This window comes from Aspergillus pseudonomiae (genome assembly GCF_009193645.1).
Source record: "Aspergillus pseudonomiae strain CBS 119388 unplaced genomic scaffold BDV37scaffold_26, whole genome shotgun sequence".
In the NCBI taxonomy this organism is placed as follows: Eukaryota; Fungi; Ascomycota; class Eurotiomycetes; order Eurotiales; family Aspergillaceae; genus Aspergillus; species Aspergillus pseudonomiae.
In genome coordinates, this window is record NW_022476018.1 from 134,186 (window position 1) to 160,603 (window position 26,418).

At 47.9% G+C, this 26,418-nt stretch overlaps 10 protein-coding genes across 10 annotated transcripts; 4 read left to right on the forward strand and 6 right to left on the reverse strand.

Annotated features, from left to right (window-relative positions):
• Positions 1–296: 296 nt before the first annotated feature.
• On the forward strand, positions 297–1,815 carry BDV37DRAFT_293384 (RTA1 domain-containing protein; the record flags this gene model as incomplete). Its single annotated transcript, XM_032089399.1, has 2 exons — positions 297–483; positions 553–1,815. 2 exons carry the CDS (start codon positions 297–299, stop codon positions 1,269–1,271), a joined length of 906 nt encoding a protein of 301 aa, XP_031942319.1. The 3' UTR covers positions 1,272–1,815.
• BDV37DRAFT_282237 (P-loop containing nucleoside triphosphate hydrolase protein) lies at positions 1,495–6,177 on the reverse strand (the record flags this gene model as incomplete). Its single annotated transcript, XM_032086994.1, has 15 exons — positions 1,495–2,215; positions 2,276–2,356; positions 2,410–2,846; positions 2,904–3,088; positions 3,136–3,200; positions 3,248–3,298; positions 3,355–3,426; positions 3,494–3,692; positions 3,739–3,981; positions 4,036–4,198; positions 4,255–4,955; positions 5,024–5,257; positions 5,322–5,559; positions 5,611–5,882; positions 5,934–6,177. 15 exons carry the CDS (start codon positions 6,175–6,177, stop codon positions 1,495–1,497), a joined length of 3,906 nt encoding a protein of 1,301 aa, XP_031942320.1.
• Positions 6,178–7,190: 1,013 nt separating this feature from the next.
• Positions 7,191–8,658, reverse strand: BDV37DRAFT_246234 (Zn(II)2Cys6 transcription factor domain-containing protein; the record flags this gene model as incomplete). The annotated part of the gene is made up of 2 exons (XM_032081733.1): positions 7,191–8,363; positions 8,563–8,658. The coding sequence occupies 2 exons, from the start codon at positions 8,653–8,655 to the stop codon at positions 7,194–7,196; spliced, it is 1,263 nt and encodes a 420-aa protein (XP_031942321.1).
• Positions 8,659–9,855: 1,197 nt separating this feature from the next.
• On the forward strand, positions 9,856–11,339 carry BDV37DRAFT_282239 (cytochrome P450; the record flags this gene model as incomplete). The annotated part of the gene is made up of 5 exons (XM_032086995.1): positions 9,856–9,882; positions 9,953–10,305; positions 10,418–10,858; positions 10,936–11,069; positions 11,122–11,339. 5 exons carry the CDS (start codon positions 9,856–9,858, stop codon positions 11,337–11,339), a joined length of 1,173 nt encoding a protein of 390 aa, XP_031942322.1.
• A 1,012-nt stretch (positions 11,340–12,351) lies between these two features.
• BDV37DRAFT_293389 (dihydroxy-acid dehydratase) lies at positions 12,352–14,304 on the forward strand (the record flags this gene model as incomplete). Its single annotated transcript, XM_032089400.1, has 2 exons — positions 12,352–12,425; positions 12,489–14,304. The coding sequence occupies 2 exons, from the start codon at positions 12,352–12,354 to the stop codon at positions 14,215–14,217; spliced, it is 1,803 nt and encodes a 600-aa protein (XP_031942323.1). The 3' UTR covers positions 14,218–14,304.
• Positions 14,305–15,300: 996 nt separating this feature from the next.
• On the reverse strand, positions 15,301–16,739 carry BDV37DRAFT_282241 (putative integral membrane protein (Pth11); the record flags this gene model as incomplete). Its single annotated transcript, XM_032086996.1, has 6 exons — positions 15,301–15,649; positions 15,721–15,816; positions 15,873–16,249; positions 16,302–16,369; positions 16,425–16,481; positions 16,553–16,739. The coding sequence occupies 6 exons, from the start codon at positions 16,737–16,739 to the stop codon at positions 15,301–15,303; spliced, it is 1,134 nt and encodes a 377-aa protein (XP_031942324.1).
• A 1,870-nt stretch (positions 16,740–18,609) lies between these two features.
• BDV37DRAFT_293392 (S-adenosyl-L-methionine-dependent methyltransferase) lies at positions 18,610–20,054 on the forward strand (the record flags this gene model as incomplete). The annotated part of the gene is made up of 5 exons (XM_032089401.1): positions 18,610–18,804; positions 18,878–19,004; positions 19,057–19,165; positions 19,236–19,687; positions 19,741–20,054. The coding sequence occupies 5 exons, from the start codon at positions 18,610–18,612 to the stop codon at positions 20,052–20,054; spliced, it is 1,197 nt and encodes a 398-aa protein (XP_031942325.1).
• Positions 20,055–20,106: 52 nt separating this feature from the next.
• Positions 20,107–21,920, reverse strand: BDV37DRAFT_246238 (DUF4419 domain-containing protein). The gene has a single exon (XM_032081734.1). The coding sequence runs from the start codon at positions 21,785–21,787 to the stop codon at positions 20,516–20,518; it is 1,272 nt and encodes a 423-aa protein (XP_031942326.1). The 5' UTR covers positions 21,788–21,920; the 3' UTR covers positions 20,107–20,515.
• Positions 21,921–22,419: 499 nt separating this feature from the next.
• BDV37DRAFT_246239 (uncharacterized protein) lies at positions 22,420–23,454 on the reverse strand (the record flags this gene model as incomplete). Its single annotated transcript, XM_032081735.1, has 1 exon — positions 22,420–23,454. A coding segment is annotated over exon 1 (307 nt), but the record flags the coding sequence as incomplete, so codon positions are not given.
• A 673-nt stretch (positions 23,455–24,127) lies between these two features.
• On the reverse strand, positions 24,128–25,750 carry BDV37DRAFT_270978 (arylsulfotransferase family protein; the record flags this gene model as incomplete). Its single annotated transcript, XM_032084646.1, has 3 exons — positions 24,128–25,017; positions 25,081–25,146; positions 25,201–25,750. 3 exons carry the CDS (start codon positions 25,748–25,750, stop codon positions 24,128–24,130), a joined length of 1,506 nt encoding a protein of 501 aa, XP_031942328.1.
• Positions 25,751–26,418: the final 668 nt, after the last annotated feature.

A 26,418-nucleotide genomic window follows, 5' to 3' on the forward strand; every position in this document is an offset into this window, starting at 1 on the left:
TCACATTGACAAACAGCGCCAGGAACCAAACCCAAGCATAGCTAAAATTAGGGGTCTCCACCAGCAAGCGTATTCAATGTATTGATCCTTTGCATTTAAGCTTTTCGGGGAGCTCCACTCGTATTCGTGAGCAGAATTCCCTAATCCGGTAATATCGTCGTTTTCTGATGCCTATGGCCACATCAGATATAAATCAGGGATGGGGGTTCCGATTCTGATGGAACGGGCATATTCTTTCTTGAAAGGACTTTGATTACACCCCAGCATATTCGCAGATTGACCAAAACTCGAAGAAAATGGACTTCACTTTCCACGAAGGCGTCAACGGCTCCTCACCCTGGGTGGAGTTCTACCCCTACAACCCATCCCAAACAGCTGGTTACGCCTTCATGGCCATATTCGGTCTAACGACCGTTGTACACATCATCCTGATGTTCCCCTACAAGGCAGCGTACTTCATACCCCTAATCCTCGGCGGAATATGTACGTCCATCGCCTATAACCTTCTCCTCACAAACCATGCACCATGAACCCAACTAACACATATCCCAGGCGAGACATTCGGCTATTACGGCCGCGCCTGGTCCCACAACAACAGGACCCTGATAAGTTCCTGGGCTCTCCAGCAAATGCTCATTCTCTGCGCACCACCTTTCGTCGCAGCAACGATCTACATGGTCCTGGGTCGAATCATCCGCGCCTTCGACGCAGAGCATCTCTCCCCCTTGCGCACAAAACGCATAACTGTTCTCTTCGTGTTGAACGACATCATCTGCTTCCTCACCCAGCTCGGTGGCGCCGGCGTCCAGATTACAGGCGATGCGCAGGTCATGGATATCGGACGCAAGGTCGTCCTCGTCGGACTCGTGTTTGCGCTTGTGGTATTCCTGGTATTTGTCTGGATCGCGTGGGTGTTTCATCGCAGGCTCGCTGCTGAGCCGACGAGGGTGGCGGCGGCCAACCCGGACTTGAATTGGAGGAGGTATATGTGGGCTATCTATGCCAGTTGTTTATTCCTGATGGTAAGGAACTTGGTCAGGTTGGTGGAATTCGGGGCCGTCAAGTCGGCTTTGAATCGGCAGGAGGCGTATATTTATGTCTTTGATGCGGCGATGATGTTTCTTTCCATGGCGGTTTTGGTCCTCTGGCATCCTGGGTTGTTGATTAAGAAGACGAGACGTGCTGGGGAGGCGGGGAGGTTGTGTGCTGGTATGGAGGAGAGTGCGGAGGGGGTGCCTTTGGCTGGGTATAAGGGGTATCAGAGGTGTTGAGTGTGGGGATGCTTGTGGGGTTTGGGCGTTGGTGGTGTTTCATTTGTTTGGGCTTTGTTGATGGAGGTCTTTATTTTGGGTCAAATCGTAATTTTGCTCGCTAGACTGGCTTTTGTTTGCAATGGAGAGATGGTTCCTCTATGCTTTTGTCGACTTTTATACACAGTATCCGCAATAGGGCTCAAGAAGGGGATGTGAAATGTACATCTATGGTGGCACCTGGCTAGGAAATGTTGCACCCTCCACCTTGTCCACTATCCTTCAGCATAAGTCCTGCGCCCACTTGGGTGTACACCACTTCCGCAATCCTCCCTTCACGCATCCAAATGACGGTGTCGACGCCATCCCGGAAATACTTAACCATCCCACTTACTCTATGAGCGACAATAATCACCGTATACCCTTGCTGCGTGAATTCCTCCTCTATAACATCCTGCATTACCGCTTCAGTATCTGGGTCCAGGGCGGACGTAGCTTCATCCAGGAGAAGAATAGGTCTGCGTTCCGCTACAGAAAGCCGGGTCTGGAGATCACAGTACCCAGGATCCACGGAAGCCCTTTTATGAGCAAGTGCCCGTGATAACGAAAGGAGTTGCTGCTGTCCTGTGGAAAGAGGTGGAAGTGAGGACATTGGAACGTCCAGTAGAGCCTCGCTTTCAGGGGGACTCTGGTCGCTAAACTTGGACAACTGGCGGAAATGCTCCAGAAGTCTTGTCTTTTCCAGGACCTCAATTAGTATACTATCTGAGAGAGACTCATCAGGGTCGAGGTTGAAACGCAGAGTAGCTGCCGCGAGGATGAACGGGTCTTGTGGCACTGTGATAAAGCAGTTGCGGCGTAGATATGTCTTGGATATGGTGGAGATGTCAATATTGTCGATTACTATCGACCCATGCTGGGAGTCTAGTAGACGAAGGAAGGAAAATAGTAATGTGCTCTTTCCGCTGCAGTGGAGGGATGAACTGGTTAGCTTTGCTTCATGAAAAGGGAATACGAGGTCATACCTTCCAGTCCTACCGCATATGAAAAGCCTCTGTCCAGCATTAATCTCTAGGTGAATGTTCTCGAGAGCAAGTTTTGGCGGACTGGAATCTCGTTAGTACACAAAGCAACAACACCAAGTTTGATTGAAACTTACCTATACGAAGCCTCCAGGCCACGAGCAATGATGCTCCCAGAGATTGGCCAGTCGACAGGGGAATACCACTTCTGGTCGCTGGTATTTTCTTCCTGAGGGGTTTCCGTCACAGCAGAGCGCAACCGCGCAATTGCTCCGAGGGAGACCTCTAGCGAGGTCCATGACTCTACAAGCCGAAGCAGGGTTGTGTTAGCAAGAATGATCATATTCAGCGACAGACCAACGGCTGTTGCTCTCTCTGCTCCCCGGGATGTCACCGCTAGCGCTACGAGACCCACCGCAACTAGGGCAATTAAGAGGTCAAGAACAAGGTTTAGCCATCTTTGAAGACAAAAGAGTAGATACGCTGGTTTCTGTGAGGCATCGATCGTTTCCACAATGTCGCTGGTATACCTCTGCTGCCATTGAAGTGCACGTATCGTGTCAAGGCCATCGACCTGTTGCTCCTAATTAGTGCCATCCTAGGCTTTGCTAATCGAAAGGAGGGACGATACCATTTCTACAAAGTTAGAATAGAGAGCTGACTTTGACTCAATCTCGAGAAACCGTAGTTGCCTCGAAGTCCGCAAGTAGACTCTCTGCACGAAGTAAACAATGATGATACAGAAGGGCAGGGTGACGGCCATCATTGGGTTGACAATAAAGAGTATTGTCGCCTGCACCAACAGCTTAAATACCTCTATACTTCCATTAGAGCTTACTTAAACCCTAGGATAGGCTACTTACGAGTTCCCAACACCTGGAAGGCATTTGGCAGTTGACGGTCTACAAGTTGGATGTCCTCTCCAAAGCTGTAATGTGTCAGCACCTGCATACAGATGACATGATTAATTCTCACCGATTCAAGATGACGCCGATATTATTGTCAGAAAAGTATGATACTGGAGCCCTGCAAGTATCTCATGTCAGGATACGACCAGGATCGATAGGTGTCTTGAAACAAACCCGACTATTGAGCTTAGCAGTCGGCTATGTAAGACGGCGCCTGATTTTGGGGAGATCCTCATAGTCGTGGACCTTGTATTATTAGCAACGGTGCAATAGAGGGTTGCACTGCCTGTTCATCACTTTTGTGATAACGTACCACATAGTACCGTTGGTAGAAATCCAGGCTACCAAGGCCAACATCATGTAGCCTACCATGTAGAAGAGACTTTTTGCTTCCCCAGCTTCGGCCCACCACTTTAGCCAGTACTGAGAAAATGTTATAAAGAACGAATATGATCCTGTGCACAGTAACATGAAAAGACCATTCCAAATACCCATCGCACTGAGGTAATACCCTGGAGGATAGTTAGCTAGCGTTAATTCAGACGTGCCCATCCTTACCATAGAGCCTTAAGTCTCCACTCTGTCGTGTTAAGTCTCGAGCTGCATCAACCCTAGACTCTTTCTGCGCGTTAGCACCACCTTGGCCTTCGGCTACCTGTGAAACATCTCGGCAATCAGGCTCATCCAGCATAAATTTGTCTATTTGTTTGACGTTGAGTTGTAGCTCATCCCAGGAGCCCTGTAACCGGATTTTAGAATCCGATAGTATTAAAATATGATCTGCGAGGGGGAGATATTGGGCTTCACCAAGGTTAGTTCCAAGGTAACGACAATATAGAGAAATTGGTAGCCTACCCGAGTTAGTTATCACCAGAGCTGTTGTACCCTGCCTTCGAAAGATCCCCTCAGGACATAACAGATTATCGATGATAACCTTCTCTGTTGTGCCGTCAAGGGCACGGAAGGTGTCGTCAAGAATGACGATCTCACACCTAGCGTACAAAACACGGGCGAGCGCCTTACAGAATTTAGCAGTGGAGACCAGATGGGATTATGCTCAGGAAACAGACGTACCACACGTTGTCTCTGGCCGCCGGACAGATTGAGACCAGGAAACTTAATCTCGGTTCCATCTCCATCGGGGAGAGCCCCTAGGTCCTTTACAAGGTCAGAAGCAACCAGAACCTGCTTGTACCAGGTTTCGTCGGTCTGAAGACCACCGCATATAACCTCCTTGATACTACCATTTGGCAGCCATGGCTCCTGGGCACATATCCCTATCCGCTTGGATGACGTGTAAATTGCACCACTACAGAGTGGTATTTCCCCGAGTAGCGCCCGAGCCAAAGTTGTCTTCCCTGATCCAACGGGACCAGCGCACATTACAATTGATCCCCTGTTGATTTTGAAATTAAGATGATCCAATGTTGGCTTAGAGGTATGCGGATACTGGATGGTCACATCGGCTAGAAGAATAGCTGCCTGCTCATGAGTTTCTGTATTGTCGCAGTCGACCTGAGCCTTTTGTATATCCATTCGACTGTCTTCGTTTGTACCCTGTGTCAAGTAATTCATAATTCTTTCGGAGTTCGCCAGCGATGCAATTGCGCGAGGTACAATGGTCATAACCATGTTTGCAGGATGAGTAACCATAGCGAGCAGAGCTATAGATGTGAAAGCCGTTTCTGCAGGGAGGGCTCCATCGGTCTTGAATCTTGCAAAAAGCACATATAATACCAGTGTTATCACTGGTGCGAACATTCCCAGAGCGTTAGCTGTCGGCGTCAGGTCAATAGTTAGCACTGATACCAACCAGACCGTAGTTATTCTCTTCACGACTTACCACTGGCATTATATGCAAGCATAACCCACCGTAATCGTATCGACGCTTGTATTTCCTCGCTTCGAAGACCAGACAGCAATGTCTTCACCGGGGAAGAGATACCAAGCATCTTCATACTTTTAATGGATTGAAGCATTGCCGTTGTGACTGCCATCCGTTTCTGTGTGGCGGCGTTCCAGTTGCGCTGCCGCCTCTGTAAGTGACGCGCTACGTAGGCACTCATCACGGACGAGCCTTTTCACTGTGAGTGCCCGGAGCAAAAGAAGGAAAGACACTGGAATAATATGTAAGTACTTACAGCCAACACCGACAAGTGGAACCAAGCACAGCCAGCCGATCTGGCCAGCCAACAGAGTTGTCCCAAGCACCACTTCTAAAATGTAAGCCCATGTTTCATGGAACATCTCCCCAGTGGTGCTTAGAGTCTCCACGTCCACACTCATAAGGGTTATCGGTCCTCCATTGTCACAGCGTCCGCTTTCAACGTTAAGAGCCCTATGGTGAAGAAGTGCGATGAGAGCGCTGCGAATCATAATCTGTAGCCGGTTGAGCTGACGGTGGTACACAGCGGTACTGATCTACTATACAATTAGCTCCGAGGAATAGGGACTTGGGATGTCAATACTTGCGGCCAGTCCGAAATAGATAATACTGGCCATAACAATGAGCCAGTAACTATAGTTAGCATCGTCTTGGCTTTCACCCTTATTGCTAACAAACCGAACGGCAGCATTGATTAAAACAGGCTGACAATATCGGAAGACAATCAGGAATATGCGGGCAAGAATCGGTGATATGAATGCCCCTCTCACAAATAGGAACAATGTTGCGGGTAATGTGAGTGTGGTTTCAGGCTTTGCTAGGCAGAGATCAGCATTCGAGACTACCATGTTAGATCTCACGGACTCACCCCTTTGATCCCAGGCTCGAAGAATATCCTTCTGTAGGTGTTTCGAGCTTAATTTTCTGTCAAGCTTAGGAATATCGTGCGGCGTTAAAATTCTCGTATAGCCCTTCCCGAGGATAGGGTAGATCCATGTAAAGAGTGTCTTTCCAAAGGCTCCCGCTAGTTGCTCTGGAGGTAACTCCCTGATATGGAGCATTAATACTTGCTCCTTGTTGCACGATTCAAGAACAATAAGGACAGCCTTCATTAGAGCTTGGCAGGAAACTGGTAACTTTGGGGGTTGATTTTGGAAACTCGCTTTAGGCACGGTCAAGAACAGAATATCACCAAGCACGCTACCTACAAGGTATAGTAAAGTGACCCACGAAGTACGAATTCTGCGACGATACTCAATGAATGACACCATACCTAACAACAGCAAGGATGCGGACGAAATAGCAGCTGATAGAAATTCGATCTGCGATATTCCTACAAACTCAGTCGGAAGCGGAAAGAGGAAAAACACTTGGGATCCAAATGCCGCCAGGTATAGGAACTAGAGTACCAGTCAATCCAACGGTCAAGTGATGCTGCATTGAATCTGAAAAGGCGATCACTATTTACCATCTGTATGTACATTCGACAGCTCGGAAACACGCGAACTTTCTTGTGTCGTAGTATCCATAATTGAGTCGCAGCACTGATGATAAACAGTATTGATACTGATATTTCGTAAGAATAGAGAAATTGAGTCATCCAGGGTAATCTATGCAGCGAGAAGTAGCCCTTCTCTAGGGTTGTTGCTAGGAGCGTGTTCCGCCGAGAATCCCCCCGTAGGCTCCCCCAAGGACGAGGGGCGCTCAATTGGCCGTCCGACAATAGCTCGAGGTCCATATAAACTATGTCCTGCCTAACATCTACTCTGATATGAAGTGGGAGGGTCGACAATGATAACGTCGCGTGTACTGCCTGCAGCAGTCTAGAAAACATGATCACCAATTTTCTAAGGAAATATAAGTCACATGTTGAGCCATACCATTCAGAGCCTAGCCCCTACTATAGTAGTATCTATTATTTCTCGCCTCATACCTGCACGTATGACGCAGTCAGGGTTCAAAGGTGGTGGATACTCTCTAGCTTGCTGCTAAAAATAGACTCATTCGGAGATATGCCGTGGAAGTATTCCTTGCGACCGTTTGAGCTTTTGAGACCGGGGCCCTCCAATTGACCATGTGTGTGTCAACGTTTGTTCCTTAAGCACAGAAAATATACACACGTTATATACTAGCCTCGCATGCTGATGACAGTCTCAGGCCAGCTGATCCAATCATGGAACTCTTCCTTCAGAGAATCCCGAATACCTTTGATAACATGTTGATCCCAACCAACAAAGAGCCAGGAGGAGGTCATATAGGTTAGCAAAATACTCCAATGAGCCAGAATGACGAGCGCGAATGGATTCTTCTTCTCCAAAAGCACGATGAATGCTTCTGGTAGTCGATATATCCATCCTATGACCATAGGTAATAAAGATACGCCGTCTTTTCCCGCACTTCGCATCTTATAAGCTTCCTCGAAACTGTCCGGCAGGCAGCCTAAAGCGCTAATATACAAGTCCCTTTCGGGGCCAGCCGTCTGCATCTCGATCAAAGTCTTTATCTCCTTGATGCGATCGCAATGTTGATGCAATTCTCTCTCCAAGTCGGGAGTGACGCTTTGGACGCTATCATCTGTCTGAGGTGTTAAGATACCGGAAAAGATCTCATCGTGATTTGATGCCAGAATCGAACGAACTCCCCTCATGAGAACTAGCCACTCAGCCTGCCCTTGGCGACTGAATACGAGATATTCTCCTGGTCGGGGCCCATGTCCGAAGTAAACGAGACAGATCATGACTGCTGACATATAAATCATTTGACAATTCTCGAAGTTCAATTGTGAGAGGACGGTAGTGACAGATCGGATACCAAAAGTAAAATGATCATTTGCCTGCATCACATATTGGTGCCGAAGATCTGGATTCTGATGACCAAGATGGAGAGCCGACAAAGCCAGCATTAGGTGGAGGATCGAGGGAAACGAGATTCCCCACTGCGGGATGTGAATTGACCAAACACCATGCTGGTCCAAAGCCTCGTCTGTAAGTGTGCGATATGTGGATATAAGGTAGTGATGAAAGAGCTGAAGATCCGCAAACGAGATTCCGCCCGCAGCACTGTTGTTGGCGGAAAGATTGCATTGGACAGCAACAGAGTTGTCGCCGGGGCGCGGATTTCCTTCCTTAGATGCTGAAGAAGATAAAGTCTGATACTTGGATTGTTTGAAACGGTACCGCTGACGAGCCGATGATGCTGCAGGTGGTGATGGTGATGGCGATGTTGGAGTAGATATGGAGAAGTCGCATTCAATAGAATGGTTTACGCAATTCGTACACGATGGCCTCTTCTCATCACACTGTCGCATGTCAGCCGCATTCTGGGGCAGACTTGGATACAACAAGTCATATCCTCTTGGACGGAAGCATATAAGAGAACGTAGATAAGTCCACATGTTGAAGTGCATTTTGATGTCTCTCGCGGTCAGGAACGACGGTATTAAGAATCACTCCAGGTTCACACGACACAATAACACAATAAATAGTAGAGGTACTCACTTTCACCCGCCGCCTTTTGCAATTTTTACAGCCTAGCCGAGACTTCTGATGTGATCTCCGCGAGCGAATCTTGTGCAGCGTAGCGCTGTCCATGGCGGTCGTATTCGTGTTCATTTTATCCGTGTTGGGGTTGCGATGGAGCGGAAGAACGAAAACGCAGAATGTGCAGCGCAAAGAGACACTGTCCAATCACGTGAACGCGCCACCCATGGATCATCTCCGTTTCTAATCCAGTCACAAATCAGGTAAGCCTGACAGGAACACTGCCAGATGCTTCATCATGAGACTGATAGGGGCAGAGGAGGAGAGGGGGGGTGTTGGACCCTTGAAACTACTAATATATATATCCACAGGCTAGGGGCAATGGTACCCGCATTCTCACTATCATGCTAGTATGCCTTGACCACTAGACCATGGTTTGAAGAAGGCGATTCTTCGGCAGTTTCAATAATAGAAATTAGGCTACTACATTTGGGATACCCATGGTGAGTCCTGCAGCCATTTAATGTCCACCATTTGAAATGTCAGAGTCGTAAATAATTCTCTGTCAGGACACGAAAACCTGATATTCATTATTGCAAGGCTCTCTATGGGGGAGGCTTTCGATGACACGAGTGGGACATTCCAGACGTAGGCAATTCTATACCCTCCATTAAGGGCGGGTTCTAGATAAGCAACCCGGATAAAACTACCTATGGATGGGCCTCTCAATACTGGCCTCGAAGTGTCGGTTTAATAGCGTTCATTCAACGATAGTGGTATTTGTACTCTTAGTAGTCGACGATAGCATATCTCGTAGACTAGACTTTTCTCGAAAAGAGCTTTATCACAACCATTACTAGTGTCAAGGTAGTACTATGGTATGATATTGGCTACAATATGAGGATAGACGGGATAGAAGGTATGTTCTAATTCTCTTTGTTCTTCCTCGCGACTCAGTTCTGGCAGACAAGTTTCCATACTCAACAAGAGGGCCACCTCTGCCTTTTTTGTGCCACACCACCAAGCTAACAAAGGGAGTTTCCACCTGTCAGACTTTAAATGACTCAATTAGGGCCTCCAAGTTCTGGCTCTGTGCTCAGAAATGTTGCACACACCCTTCGCTGAAGTCTGTTAACGCACAAAGAAAATAGTATTGACCTGCGGTCAACATGCTCATCTATGATTTAACATTGTCCCTGAAAACGACCGAGTGTTCACAAATAGTGATGAGATCCGTTGTTCATCCTCAGTTGAACGAGTCGTTAGTATGTTGTCGCATTTCACGTACATATTTTGGGGCGCAGCATCAATATGGCTTACCTACCACGTATTGCGGAGGTACTTGGCGTTTCAGGTAAGCAGTTCATTTGACAACATCTCTTGTTTTTTAATGTTTTCCAACGACTAGTCCGATCGGAAATTCGGTATCTTGCATGGTTGTGCGAATCCCCCCAGACTACAAAACTGGTGGCCGTGGGGCATTGATCGCTTGATCCAAATATGGACTGCCGACTCAGAACAGCTTCTGCTGGATCTATTTACATTCCATTTTAGTGACTGCGGCAATACATTGGAGCAGAAGTTCCTTGGAACAATAGCATTTGGCACGACAGATCCCGAGAATGTAGAAGCAGTTCTGACAAACACCAAGGGTCTTTACAACGCCTCGCCAATAAGACTAAAGAGTCACAAGCTTACAATATCGAGCAGATTTTGGCTTCGGGCTGCGGCGAAGGATCTTCTTTCCCTTCTTAGGAGATGGTATCTTTACGCAAGATGGGGATGCATGGAAGCACTCCAGAGAGCTACTCCGCCTATAACTGTCGCGACAGAAGTACCAAACCCTCAACGTATTCAGATCTCACGTCGACAGTCTTCTCCGCCAAATACCCGGCGATGGAGGAGAGGTGGACCTCCAGCCCTTGTTCTTTCGCCTGACCTTGGAAACGACCACCGAATTCCTGTTTGGGAAATCGATCGCTAGCATGAGGTCTGCAGAGTTCAAGGGCCAGAAGTTTGCGAAGGACTTTGGTAATGATCAGAGATATGTTATGCAGCGCTTCAGGCTTCTAGACCTATATTGGTTAATCGATGGTCCTAACTTTTGGCGTTCATGTACCTCTGTCCATCAGCTCATTGAGGGGATGATCGAAGCACGAGTGAGAGATAATCTAGACAGTGGCGAAAAGGATGGGCAATGTGTCTTTGATTCTATCGCAGAAGGGCTGAGCACCAGAGAAAGCCTTAGGGGCCAGTTACTCAATGTGCTCTTAGCTAGTCGAGATACGACAGCATGCCTGTTAAGTTGGACATTGTGAGTAAAGACCAACCGGCAGCCGGCCAAGCTAGGGGCCCGTATACATCGGCTCCTCTCTTACGTTGACACTGTAGCTTCTGCTTGGCACAACACCCCAATGTCCTGAGTCGTCTGAACGGTGAGATAGCTACGATTGTGGGCAACGAGGACGACATGACACGCGATACCTTGAAGAAGATGACGTATCTAGATAAGGTTCTGCGAGAAGGTGAGTAGATGTCAACACCATATAGAACGTGCTTATTGTTTCCCCATGCTAGTACTTCGGCTCTATCCGTCCGTCCCCGTAAACACTAGGACCGCCCATAAGACGACTATACTTCCAACTGGTGGCGGGAAAAACCGAGACAAACCGGTTGTGGTTCGCAAGGGTCAAAATGTCGCCTTCTGTGTCTACGCAATGCATCGGCGTGAGGATCTGTATGGACCAGACGCTCATGTCTTTCGTCCTGAGAGGTGGGATGAGGATCTACCCTAGTATCGAGACGAGAAGACAGCGATGTAGGGCTACTTGCCCTTCAACGGTGGTCCTCGTGTTTGTTTAGGCCGTAAGAAACCTCTTTTCGTATGGTTGTTGCTTTAAACAAAGTTATTTCGGCTAACGTGGACGACACTTAGAGGACTTCGGGCTCGTTGAAGCCGCCTACACAGTCGTACAGATTCTTCAGAGGTTCTCCGCGCGTGAGATTAGGAGAATACACGCGTCCTCAAAAGCGACCGTGGGTAGCATGGTCTTCTCATCACAAATCAGGGGTTGAAATGGTTGCCGAAGAGAGGCAGATGGTGACTCTAGTCCTGTCGTTGAGTGAAGGCTGCAGAGTGATACTTGGTCGGTAGTTGATAACTATATTATGCTTCCAGTTGGTTGTTACTCCTACTTCATATGTTTCAATATACTCGTCCAAACCGTTAGTATATTCTAGGAGATGAGCACAACCTTTTGGCCATCGATTCTAGTAGCATTCACATCTGACAAGAATAGCTCTTGTTGCCCACATCAGTAAGTAATTGTCTCTCTCTTATTCCCTTGTCCCCTTTGGTACTATCTCCCCTTGTTATGTATGTACAAACTGTCCAACAAGCTTTCACGATCTCGGGACAAGTGGGCACGGCGCGAAGACCGATCTCCACCGGATCACCAGGATTTCCTATTTTAGGGCTCTCCGGAGTCATGCCTGAACTCCGGGCATAAGCAACAACAATATCCCTGAATCCTATCCAGGAGCGCCAATCAGAGACTTTGTAAATAAAATGAGGATTGGTTAAGGCTTTATCACCGCAGCATTAATTCAGTTAGATCGCTGTTCGGACTTCGGGGCGATATCTAACAATGACAAAATCATGCCAAAGGGGTGGAGCGAGGTGCGATTGAGCCAATTGTGACTATGTACTCGGTATATTCGCGTATTGTCAGCATATATAAGGTGTTTGGAATCCTGGAAAGATAGTTGTCGATCGCAGCTCAGTTGGACAACAGACACATATCTAACATGAGCATGCGTGTTCTTCGAACCAAGCTCTCAGCCATCACGGCAAGGGTGTCATTCAATAACCAAGCCAAGTCGTGAGTTTTAAGTCGTCGTTCAGGTCCAAGAGATACTATAAAGCTGACCATTCTCCCACTTAGCAGTCGTCTCTTGTCCTCTTGCACTCGCCGTTATGCCGATGACAAACTTAACAAAGTTTCCTCTCACATCACGCAACCTAAATCACAAGGCGCGTCCCAGGCAATGCTATACGCGACCGGTCTGAGCGAGCAGGATATGTCCAAAGCGCAGGTCGGAATCTCATCGGTATGGTTCGAAGGCAACCCGTGCAACAAACACCTACTGGACTTGTCATCCTTAGTGCGCGACTCGGTCGCACAGGCCGGTCTCGTACCAATGCGCTTCAACTCCATCGGAGTATCAGATGGAATCAGCATGGGTACAACCGGTATGCGGTACAGTTTGCAAAGCCGGGAGATCATCGCAGACGGTATCGAGACGGTGATGAACGGACAATGGTACGATGCTAATATCTCATTACCCGGTTGTGACAAGAACATGCCCGGTGTCCTGATGGCCATGGGCCGTGTCAATCGTCCGAGTATCATGATGTATGGTGGAAGTATCAAGCCCGGGTGTTCTGCAAGTGGCCAACCCCTTGACCTGGTTAGCGCTTTCCAGTCATATGGTCAGTACATTACCGGCCAGATCGACGAGAAGCAACGATTTGATATCATCCGCAATGCTTGTCCTGGCAGTGGTGCCTGTGGTGGTATGTATACTGCGAACACGATGGCCATTGCTATTGAAACCTTGGGAATGACCATGACGGGGAGTAGTAGCACTCCCGCTGAGGATCCAGCTAAGAGGGCTGAATGCGAGGCAATGGGTGAGGCGGTCAAGAACCTGCTCAAAGAAGATATCCGCCCAAAGGATGTACTCACGCGTCAAGCGTTCGAGAATGCCATGATAGTTGTCAACATCCTCGGCGGAAGTACGAATGCTGTTCTCCATCTGATTGCCGTCGCCGACTCGGTCGGTATCAAGTTAAGAATTGACGACTTCCAAGCCGTGTCAGACAAGACGCCATTTCTCGCTGATCTCAAGCCCTCCGGCAAGTATGTTATGCACGATTTGTATAAGATCGGCGGCACCCCGGCACTTCTGAAGTTGCTCCTTAAGGAGGGTCTGATCGATGGCTCGGGAATTACAGTCACAGGCAAAACGATGAAAGAGAATGTAGCCTCATGGCCGGACTTTCCTGCCGATCAGCCCATCATCCGTCCGCTAAACAACCCTATCAAGCCTACGGGCCATCTTCAGATCTTGCGCGGGTCCTTGGCCCCAGGAGGCTCGGTCGGCAAGATCACTGGGAAGGAAGGCCTACGATTTGAGGGTACAGCCAGATGCTACGACTACGAGGATGCTTTCGTCGAGGCTCTAGAAAGAGGCGAAATCAAACAAGGAGAGAAAACAGTTGTGATCATCCGTTACGAGGGCCCGAAGGGTGGACCAGGTATGCCGGAGATGCTCAAACCCAGCTCCGCTATCATGGGCGCCGGGCTTGGCAAGGATGTTGCGCTTCTCACTGATGGTCGATTTTCTGGTGGAAGCCATGGCTTCTTGATTGGGCATATCGTGCCAGAAGCTATGGAGGGTGGTCCAATTGCGTTGGTCAGGGATGGAGATAGGGTTGTTATCGATGCGGAAAAGAGGATGGTTGACCTGGAGGTATCCGAGGAAGAGATGGAAAGAAGGCGAAGTGAGTGGAAGGCGCCTAAGCCAAGGGCTATCAAGGGAACGCTACGGAAGTATGCCACTCTAGTGAGCGACGCCAGCCATGGGTGCGTCACTGATGGGCTGATATGATAACATGGAAATACCACATCCAAAGCGGCGTCTACGACTAAATAAATCGCTGGAGATCTTCATTCCTGGGATAAAGGGCGCATGTACCCAAGACTATATCGCTCCTTCGATTTTGCTATCTTGCAGATTGGAGATTCTGCGAAGGCACAATCGCGCCACTCGGTGCAGTTTATATAGAGAATTTGCATAATATCTAGGAGCTACAATGCGGTGGAGCAATTTTGATAATATTCTAGAAGAATATCAGAAGATCTATTGAATAACCAAAGATAGGAAATCTACTAATCTATTGATTGACCTTCCCTCATGCTCCTTGGGCTTCCCACACTACTATATATAGCACCGTTGTCAACACAATCAGTACTTTCGTCCTACTTAAAACATCCCACAACAGCTGTATTCTTCTACTTCCTCCATGTTCTCCGTTTTGCCTGCCAACCTTAGGATTTACCCCAGAATCTTCCAAAAATAACAATTAATTCCAACCAACCCCTGATTGGCTCTGCCAAGAACACTCCAAGAGCGTGCCAAAATAAAATCAGTATCAGCCACACCGACAGTAAGCCTGTATAGCACCATGGGCTTTTCAGGCTTCCACCATTAAATGGAAGAATGTCGAGGTTTGAAGCGTAGTTGATTTGTCAGGTATGCTGCAAACCACTAGCAACTACTACAGACACCGAACTCCGCGGGCATTAATGGCCGAACCCAAATGGGGAAATAAGCACAAAGCCGACTATCGAATTTATGCAGGAAGGCTCCGGCGATCATTACCCTGCATAAGGGGAAGATCCGGCGGATAGATTCGTGTCCCGTCCGATATGTAAGGGAGAAGATGACACCGTTTCCTCCGAACAAGGCCGGGAGTTAGGAAAAGCCTAAAGGCATGATTGACACGGGCTTTACACGATTAGAATGAGAATTCACGTACTTGTCATAAATCAATAGTACATAGTAAATACATGTAGTAGAATGGTAAAAGAGTAAGAATGTCCCAAAATAATGACATGGATAATTAAAGTAGATATTTTCGTAAGGAACCAGAAGCCGCACGACGCATGTTCGATCGCTCACTATTTCACTTCAAGCGAGATGACTATGGTCCCTATTGTAAGATACGGAATATTCTGTACTGGTCATGATTCCATGGGGTTCATTGTGTCCATCGGGCTTAACCAACTCTTGGACACTTTCCGAATTCTTTCGATTCTCCAGATCTTGTGTCGCCAGTTGGGTGCCTTGAAGAGTTGTAAGATGGTCCCAGTTGCGGATCTTCCTGTGTGGCTTCAAGGAATAGCTGCCACCTGAGCCTTTGTAATTCTTGTTATTGCTCCGGTCAATGCTGCTGAAAATCCGTGGGAAGGATCGGGCTAGGAGCGGTCGCATTGTTGGTAGACAGGCACATATTATGCCGACATTGATTTCGATCATGCTATATGTGCCTGGTTAGTATATTCCTTCTGAGCTGTGGGCAGTGAGAATATCATAGACCTATGAACATACCACCAGTTTGCGAGGGTGACCTTGAAATGTGTAAAGTCATTGCTGTGAATATAGGGCATCATGGTCACGATTCGTAGGATAGCGACCACACAGCAACTAGATACGCACGATTAGCAATCTGACCACGTCCGCACATCATTTATGGTGCTTACAATGAACCTGTCCCAAAAACAATCATAAGAAGCAACCTTTGCCTCAGCGACGTCTGCAGTGACCAGCAAAGCTTGATGGGGAGGATCAGCGTCACCAGGTCAGAAAACACGTTGAACGCTGCGTTCGCGTAGACAAAGGCGAACTGGTCGACACATTTGGCATCCTTAATGGTGACATCCCACATCGCCTGAACCGGGTTACACCCGAGTGTGAAGATAAGAATGCTCAGTAGACTGTAGAAAGCGACGAAGGCCATGATTGCGAAAGTCATTTGGCGGAAACGCTTTTCGGGATTGAGTCGTAGGTAGAAGAGTAGGATAGCCGTTTTGACGAACCAGACACCGAGGGCGTAGACGTCCTCTTCGGCAAGATCATACTGCTATTGTTTAGTATGTGGGAGGTATTCAAGGGCTAAGCGACAGACAAACCTTCTTGAATGGCGTCAGCTTGTCGAGATGCAAGTCCCATACGTGTACGCCGTATCCGTTTTTAATGTCTGCGCCCGTTAGTTGATGGCCCTGTGAGATAGTGGCCTAGTCAGGTATACTTACTGATTAAGCTCAGGATGGCGAAAATCCACGCACAGATCTGCCCCATCACGCAGCACACTAGGTAATGTTTAGCATTGACGAAAGCTGATGCAAGAATGGGAGTAAAGCATGAATGGGATGGTACATACGGTCATCTAGCCCATATGTTCTTAAAATGTACAAGCGCGTATACAATCGAAGAAGTAAGACAAGGGTCGCGGATGAGCACATTGCAATGCTGACGGAGTAGATCTTGAACTTTGAGCCCTCCGGGTTATCGAAGTTGGGAGTAACCCCTGGTGGTGGAGGCGCTACCGGGATTTTGCTCAAGTCCATAGCGAATGTCTGGGGTTATCGTGGCCAAAGTGTAGTAGGCGTCTGAGCCTCAGTCCTCCGTTTAGTTTGCGCCCTTAACAGACGAAAAAGCTCCACCATTGCAGACCTGGATGCTTGTTTTAAGTCGACCCTAATCCAGGACTTGGGGTAATTGGACTTATATGTCGGTACATTATGCAATAATAGTCTCAATGGCTCTACTTTTGACATGTCGCCTGCTTTCATGATCACCGATTGGGTTCGGCCTTCAGCCAGTCGGTATGGTCATAGCAAAAGCACGGACGATGATCTTCGCGACACCGGCTTCCCCGATAGAAAATTTAAAAGTGTTCCGATAACTTTCGTTAAACGACGATCCTATGAGTATGGGCCCTATTCATTGCACTCCTCCAAAGTGAACCATACATGCAGATCGTCAATGGTACTAGTCATGCACCATCCACTGCCACTCCTGAATTCTTGGAATGCAACCGACCAGAATGTAACCTTACCATTAACCGGATAAATCCTGCGATATTGGAGGAGCCAATAGCTATACAGCCCCAGGCCAGCATGATCTTCACTAGGTACTTGACACCTCTATTAGTCTCATAGACTATTACCCCAAAGGGAATGCAACAAAGAGAAGGAGGCTCGGCATTGTATAGTGTAGGGTGTAAGCCTGCACTATGTGTCATAGACCTGCGACTGGCTAAATTCAATGTCACTCGTCATAATTTGGACAATGGATCCCTTGCGTTTGCTCTGAATGAGTCGCTGGTGGCTATGTGGCTCTAGCTCTCCAACATTTCTTTATTGCAATCTGATTTTAGCTTCCACCAGCTAATGCAAAACCATTGACATTTGGGCATATCCGAGTTTGGACATGATAAATCAAGATCATATAACACTAGACGCCGTCTAGCGTAGGGAAACATCACCGAGACTCTGGAAAGGTGAGACTAGTACCACGGCTGACGGCTGCTATAATTCAGGGTTGCGGGAGACGTTTGGAGGGACAATGCTTACATCAAGGGAAGTCTATGACTAACCTTGACGTGCAGCAGCTAAGACAACATTTCTGGTGCTATGCAAGCATTCAGGGGGTTATACATACATTATACAAACCCAAGAGCCAGGTGGTAGGGAAAACCGGTTCTCTGTCAGACGGGAGTGATTGCAGATGGTGCGATTTGTGATCCATGGATAATGACTTAATTGGTGGATGTTGCTCGCGGAAGACGTGTGAGTATGATCATCTATGCCTTATTGGGCGATGATAATCATGAAGTGGGGCAAATATGACATGTCAGATACACAGTGGCTTCAGCTGAGAATACGGGACCCATAGCTCTAATGTCTCAGCATTCGTGTTGTGTTGGCGACGTATTGATTGTGTGAGAGGAATGGGGCCAACCGTCTTCATGACAGGTGGTCTGAGCTACATTCGCCTCAGGATCAGGTCGTCATGTACGAAGTCCATGTGTATAAACCCATCAACCTTGCCAATCAGAGCGATGTAGATCGTCGCGTTGTTCCGACGGCGCAGATCGTAACTGGAGATTTGACTTTTTGTCCGCCCCTGAACCTTTGCGTATACTGTCCAGTGGATATGAATGTGATATCTCAACCGTGCCAGCCCTAAACACACACCACAGGGAGACCGTTCGGTGGGTTCCGCAATAGAGAAGGCCTCATATCACACTAGTCGTGTACTCCAACAATAATGATTGGTGTTTTCCGTAGAAGCCACCCCCTCGCACTCCACATCTCGGACTTCTTCCAGAACTATCTATAAGTTGATTGCGAGGTCCCTGCAGGGATCATGTTGACAAGGGTACGCTATCTTCAGCTTCATTGTTGTCTGACTTAGAAGCTCATCTGGCTCAAAATGGGTAGCATCGATCCAAATTTTGATCCGATTCAAGATGATCTGGACCAGGTCATCGCGGCTGCTACTCGGTACAAGGAGCGTGTATCCGAGGCAGACAGCTACAATGCCAGATACAATCTCATGGAAAAGGCCGCTCGCCTCTATCAAACCATTCGCGGACCTGCAGATATGGTTTTCTCCAAGTTCGAAGATGTAAGACAAGCATACAAAATATAATTACTCCTGATCAAAATGTAGCATCAGATAAATAATTGACGATATACAGGCAGCGAATATGGGAGCCATCAGAGCCCTGCTTGAGGCGGGAATCTTTCACGCCATCCCTACTGGAGGGAAGAGCATCTCAGCCAAGGAACTTTCTGCAAAGACCGGCGTGGATAAGGAGGTAATCGGTAGGTATCATGGTCCAGCATCCGGTGTTGATGAGTCTAACTACCTAGACAGTACGACTTATGCGCGCAGTTACCCCAATGGGACCATTCCGAGAGACCGGGGAGGAGGAATACGCCCACACGTCATTTTCAGAGATCTACATGGCACCTCAAATGATGGGGTCTACAAGCTAATGTAAGAAATGTCTACGGCGCAATCTCACGATCGACTACCTAACGAGGGAACTCCAGGGCGGATGAATATTTCACACCCATGCTGAAGAACCATGAATTTCTGCGCCGCCAGAACTGGCAAAATAACTTTCGTCTGCGGAACAACCCGTATACGTTTGTACACAACTGCGAAGGGGAGACAATGTTTGAGCACATATCCAAGTTCCCTGACCGATTTACCACGTTCAATGAAGCCATGGTGGCCCAGGACTCGGGGCTCATCGCGATTGGCCTCTACCCCTTTGTAGAGGAATTGAGCAGCTTAGCCAGTGAGGACACAGCCACCATTGTTGATGTGGGAGGCGGCCGAGGCCACATCTTGCGTCAAATCAAGGAAAGCGCTCCTGAGCTGCCGGGGAGGTTTATACTCCAGGACCAGGCTAGCGTTATCGCAGATAATGGAATGGAAAGACAGCCGCTTGGAATTGAGGCCATGGCCCATGATTTCTTCCAGCCACAGCCAATCAAAGGTAGGCACTATGTTGCTCTATTGGCCATTACTTGTTAACTGATCATTTTACAGGGGCCTTGGTCTACTATATTCGCCGCTGTCTACACGACTGGCCGGATGAGCCAGAGTCAAGACAGATTCTGGAGAACTTAGCCGCAGCAATGGATCCCGAGAGGTCTCGGGTCTTGATCACGGAATATATCCTGCCAGAAGTTGGCTCCAACATGTTCCATGCTTGGATGGACCACACTATGATGACGTTTGCTGGACGTGAACGCACAGAGAAGGACTGGGAACGTCTACTTGATATGTCTGGGCTAAGGTTGGTCAAAGTGTGGAGAGCCCCCGGAATACCGGTTGGTGTCGTTGAAGCTCGCTTGAAGTAAAGTTCGGATGACATGGGTAATGATTTGGTACGATTAATTGATAAATAAAAATGAACACCCTTCAATGCTATACATATTGTTTGAACTTGCGTCGTAGCCACTGAAATCCGTGAGTGCAGCGTTGAAACATCTCAATGCATACACTATGTATCTTGTACCAAGTCACACTACCAACTGGGATCCTGTAGCGACTACATCGCAAACGATAGACGAAAGCTTTCCTACGGCCCTTTAATACTAACCACGCTCTAAAAGTACAGCCACCACGCTCAGTATTGGCGATTTATCATAGGAACATATTGTAGAGCAATCCAAGACAACCGAGCAAGATCAATCTGTTTTATTGATAACTACATACAGGAGCAAGTAGCAGTTTTCATACTGTGGTTTAATGAAAGCTTCCGGGTACACCTTTCCGTGGTGCAGTATCCTTTGTGATAAAAGGTCTAACCGCATAGACCTCAGAACACTTCTAATTTCTGATGCATGCTGCACAGCGTCCAATAACGATCGCTGAGCTTGGTATCACTATGCCAATCGGCATGCATCTTTATAGTGTCCATTTCGGCTTGAAGGTCACGTTTCTCCTTCTGCCGTGCTTCCTCCGCTGCTGAGTCGATCTCATACATCCACCATCCTGCTACCGGTTGAATAGTGTTCAAAGATCCAGCTTCCTTGTTCGGGCTCTCAGCACTTGGTCCTGTTGAGGCTTGGATTCCGACCAGACCGGCGACCATTACGGTGTGATATTCATGGCCGTTGTCGTTAACGTTGACGGGAACAGTGTTGAAACCAGAAGGAATCGAATCTGTGTCCACACGGTGATACCCGACACCATCGAGATTACAGCCGTGACCTTGGCCCACCGAGTCCTTATGATAGAGGGGCTCGCCACTAGCATTCCAAAAGCAAAATGCTGTGACCCAGCCGGACAAATAGGAAGGGCCACTACCGCCGCCTTGGTGATGGACAGACCTTCCCCAGAAGTCGAGCACACTGAGGGAAGACGGACTATCAAACGATGCGATGAAGTGCTCCAGAACCGGCCGGAGAAGGGTTGCAAATTGTGTCGGTTCCTCCCCCAACTCAGGAATCTTGTCAAGTTTTGATAGTAATACGGCCCAGTCCTCCCGCTCGCCGAGCAACGTCACGGTGGGGATACCGCACATGAGCATCATGGTATAGGAGAAGTATTTCTGCATGGCGCCCATCATCAGAATGGCAGACACTATTGTGTCAGATGGGGTAGTTGTGCTGAATGCAGGCATGATCCATTCCCGCAGCTCAGGGTCCTTGACGTTTGCCTGGATCTGCTCTGTCATCGCGACTGCCAGACGCCCAAAGTCTGCTACCGTACTCTTGACTATCAGCTCTTTCTGTCCCTCATGTGAAACAAAGTACGATCTTAGTTCTTCCGCGTGTGCGTTGACGTAGAAGCCGAGTTGGGATAGGATGGCGAACCAGACATCTTCGGGACGGATAATAAGATGATGATGATTGCTGTAGGCCGCCCAGACTGCCCGGACCAGGCCATTTTCTGATGGTGAGATATGGTTTTCCTGTAGGATGTGCGTCCCGTCGACCTGGTTCTCATCGAAAGAACTTTGGACCAGTCTCTTGGAGCGTCTGTAATCTCTCGCAGATGTTCCTTTGAGCAATTCCTCCGCGGTGGTGGCCTTTGCCGCCCTCCACTGCTCTGCCCCGTGCTTTGCAACTGTAAGCGTGACAGGCATATTTGTCTTTTATTTTCTTTTGTTGTGAGCGAAACAGGATGTTCCTTTAGGACTAGACTGTGCCTCAAACACAGAAGGTAACACAGCTGGTAAGGGAAGGGGAATAGGAAAAGGTGAAGGAGGGAAGGTGAGGGGCATCGAAGTATTTATATTGTCCGACGATCTTGATTGAATCACGTTGCCTACTTGTCGATCCTTGAACCTTGCATGTATGTATCGCAGAATTCCCGATGTCTTGCGGCAGTTCCTGGTACGAGATAATGGATTGAAGATAGTTCACTTGGTATTCTCCCAGCGTCACTATTTCTAACCGTCTTCTGTTTCTTCTATGTATACACACTGTGGTTTTCTCCCTTGGCTTCTTTTTCTTTTCTCTCTCTTTTCCCTTCTTTTTGTGTATTATCCAGGAGGTGAAGTTAGAATACCTAAGAAGGTGTATTGTCATTACAGGACATAAACCAGGTGGGGGGGTAATTATCGTCTAGTATTCGCCACTATGACTACGAGTGCGGCTGAGGGACCCACGAGGCTGTGCCGATCTTGATACCCACTGTCAAGCAAATATTCAGGGAAAGCCAGCTACACGAGGTCTCCTTCAGTGGGGTATGCTTTAAATCAGATAACACAGCAGCGGAAGACATACCATAATGTAGGAGTATGTATGATGTAGGACATGGCGAATATTCGCAAGAGCTATCCTCCTGGTGGTATGATATATCACTCAATGACCCGCTGTGAAGAAAAGGCGACATCACCTCAGACCTGATGAGAGATAGACGATTCTTGAAGAAGAAAGATATCTACATTCAGAGTGCAGAACTGTACCGGCACTATGGCTTGCAGCATAGGGCAAGACGGTCACAAGCCTATTGTCAATCGTCACGCTTCCACGGAATACCCCACAGGTTATGAGACCTACCGCTACGATTCTCAGGCAGTGTATCAAACAAGAGATTAGCCATAACAGCGGAGGATCGTATATACTGGCCAATAATGTGATGCCCGAGATTGTGGAAGCGTCAGTATACAACCGTTGTGGTGTATTTGGATCCAAGTGCCGCATACCATATAATGCCAACCCGTCGGATGATTATTCGAATCTCATGCGGGCCTCATCAGGTTGCCGGGAGATAGTTTGAAGATGAGATTGCATATCAAATTTGCAGAATGGGCGTTCACAGCGACTTGATTCCGATCGGCAGCAAAACTCACACGGATGGAAATGTTAAGGAGCCAGACGGATGTATTCGCCCACGATCTCTCTCCAAAAGAAGAACTACAAAATGGCCAACGCCCATTGTGGAATGCGGTTTGTCTGAAAGTCTGGCCCAGTTGCCAATTGACGCAGGCGTATGGATTGGAAGATCTGAGACAAAGGTGAAAGTAGTGATTTTAATCTCTATGACGAAGAACCGAAACGAAATGGTTGAGGAGAAGTGGACTCCTGGCAGCCCAGCCCAAACAAGATCGAGTACTCGGTTCCCCCCGGTTAGGGACCAGGATTATGAGCTCGACCAGGCGACACTATCTCCATGGAAAATGACTCGTGGCATCAGTCAATGTAGAAGCACCAGTTTTGACATGGTTTGGTTGTCACACATTGCCCGTTCAGGTTGTGTTGAGAGCTCTGCTGTGAGACCGATAAAAGTGCCCTTTTATTCGTTGAAATGCTCAGTCTAAATTTGCATCGCCATGTCACTATCTTGCCGATTCGGACATGGACCTTGGTAATGAGGTTATTCCATCAGCGGCAGATGATATCCGTATATCTATAGCTACTTGGGAGAGATAGGCTGCACTTTGTTATGCCGGCAGTACGCCCTGTCGGTTATGGAATACATCATCCGGGTCCAAATAGCCTTTAATCTGACTCAACCTTCCCAGATTACTCCACCAGTATGACTGACGTGGGCTTTCTAGTCTTGGATCTACGTACCCCTGATATACGCTACTACCGATACCTGGCGTGGAATTCCTGACAACTTCATTAAGCCCGGCCAAAAGTTCATATATTGTTATTGAGACCGGACCCAAACTAATTGCGTACGACTACATCCAAAAGAGTACGTCACGGTGTGCGTACTCCGTCGCATCCATTCGCTCGTCGTTGATAGCAACTGCCTCCGGACGTTGAGCTTCCATTTGAGGCAATTCATTTTGAATGGCATGATACTCTATTTCGCCGAGCTTCTGCTTCACTGAAGTACCTCTCTGGATGTAATATAGTATGTTGATGCTAAGACATGTCTGCCTGCATATACTCTCAAGTATCATGTTATACAACCGAAAGGTACATCATATTCTGCTAATCACATGCCAAGTTCTAAGGAACCTGTTCCATCACTTCCTAGTAATGTCGGTAAAGCCGACTGCGATAGATGGCAAGGTCCTCACAAGGACATTGCCAGTACTGCCAATAGCCTCTGCGTAATATTTCACATCACTTGTAGGAAGGTACTCGCTCTCCCTGAGGAAAGTTGTTTCAAATGATGTTCTGGCTTGCTCACCAAGATACTGCGCCTCGTTGGAGTCACCACCTTCTTGAACCTGGTAGAACTTCCAGGCCTTGGTCTCCGTATCTCCATTCCACGAAACATACAACCTAGTTGTATTGGCTGAATCCACATAGGCCGCCAGAGCCGGAGATTCACTCGGTGTCCCAGTCCAATTAGCTAGAAATCCACGGTAACTGACCGCATCTTCGATAAACGCATGATAAAGGATTTCATTGTCGGCATTGAATTGCGTGAATGCGCCTGCTGACCCCCAGCTAACAAATAGGTTATCGTTCGAAAGCAGTTGGGCGTTTCCCTGAGAATTAGCCTGCAGCTCATAAGGGGCAGTGGCTTTTCGCAGGACAGTTGCGGTATTATCCGTGTGATTGAGCTGGACAAACAAGGCTCTGGAGACGTTGTTGAAAGTGATGTGACCGTTGCCTGAGTTGTCGAAGAAAGAAACTACCTCGATGCTGTCGGATTGTGATCGCCAACGGGCGTCATGCTGGAATCCGAATGTGAAATCCTGAGTAAATGTGGAATGATTGCCGCCCAGCTGCCAGATGATGGAGCCGTCGGTTCCGTTGATCTTGAAGATTGTACTGAAGTGTCGCGAAGAAACGAGGTAGTTGCCATCGTCGTCTTTGTCAACACTGTTGATGTGAACGTAATCCCAGGTTTGGGCTGACGAGAGTCCGCTGTTGCTAGCGGATCCGCCCAATGGGTTCAGGGAATCTAGATGCCATACAGTGAGAAGGAGTCCCGGTATTTAGATAGATAGGGCAGAGTGGAGCTCACCTGCAGGATCAAGATAGTCCAAGGAATTCCACTCAAACACGAGCTCTCCAGTTGCGATATCAAATTCTGCTCTCTCGTCAATCATGTGCACACACTTGATACTGTCCGAGGGTAACAAACCTTGAAAGAGTCCGTTTCCAAGCCACTGCTGTGACGAATTTCCACCGTACTCTGTCAAGTTTGCAATGGTCGGAAGGTAGATTTCCACAAGCGCAGTCTCGCCGTTGACGACAGTAAACTCGTGAATAGACGGAATGTGGTGGTTGCCAGTTTTGGTAGATTTTACATGCTCATAACTTTGGTCAAGGAGCACGTGTTGGCCAACACCCTCCCCATGGTTTTGGTCCATCGACCCCTGAAAGGCCTGAAGGACAGTCTTCCCATTGTATGTAGTAGGATGGAAGTTGCCTACAAACCCTGCATAGTACCCAATGCCGGACCACACAAGATCGCCGTCCTTCCGATATATATAAGCTCCAGGCTGTTGGATGGTGTTGGCGTAGGGGGCAACAAACACATACTCCGTGCTATTGGCATCAGACGCCGGCACAGTTATATTCAGCTTGGGGACTGCGAGGTCTGGACGAGAACGATATTGTCCATCTGCAGAGCTGAAGGGCAAGCTTGCTGCTGCTGCTAGCAGTAGACTAACCTGTGTGAACGACCCCATTTTGTAGCAGTAAACAAGCCCTTCAGTGCTAAATGCAGGCTAGTTGTTTCCCTTGTCAATACAATATTCTGCATTCCAGGCATTGGATTATGCTGATACTTATAGCTCTACGATTCCCTTTCCTTCTCATCATCCCCGCTAGTTATTGTGACTTCGGATCGTCCAAACGGCGTATTTTAATTGATAACGCCATTGGCATAAAGTCTGAGCAATTATTAATCTCGCTTATATGCAGCTAAAATGCAGTTTATCCGATATTGCCGAGCATATACAGATTCTGATAAGATATCTGCCGGTAGTAGGTTTACTAGTACTTGTATCATTGAGTTCGTCAATGACGCGATCCCGGGCTAGATGAAGTAACCGACGACAGTGCCTGTGTTCAATTATCTTAGTGAGCACTGGCCAAAGCTCACAATGACCAAACCTACTGTCCTTTTTTATGCATTATGGCGTAAGAAGATTAAGTTCTTGCAGTTTATGATTTGTACATAGATTTATAAAATGCGAAGTTTTTGAAAAATAGTCTCAGTCAAACCTCGGCTTTGCTTGATATGCCCCGAAAGCCAACAGCAGCACCATAGAAGTACCTACAATAAGGGAAACATAATATGCTTGGCTTCACTTGTTACCCCTCGCCACGGTATGTCAAGTTGGGGATACAACCG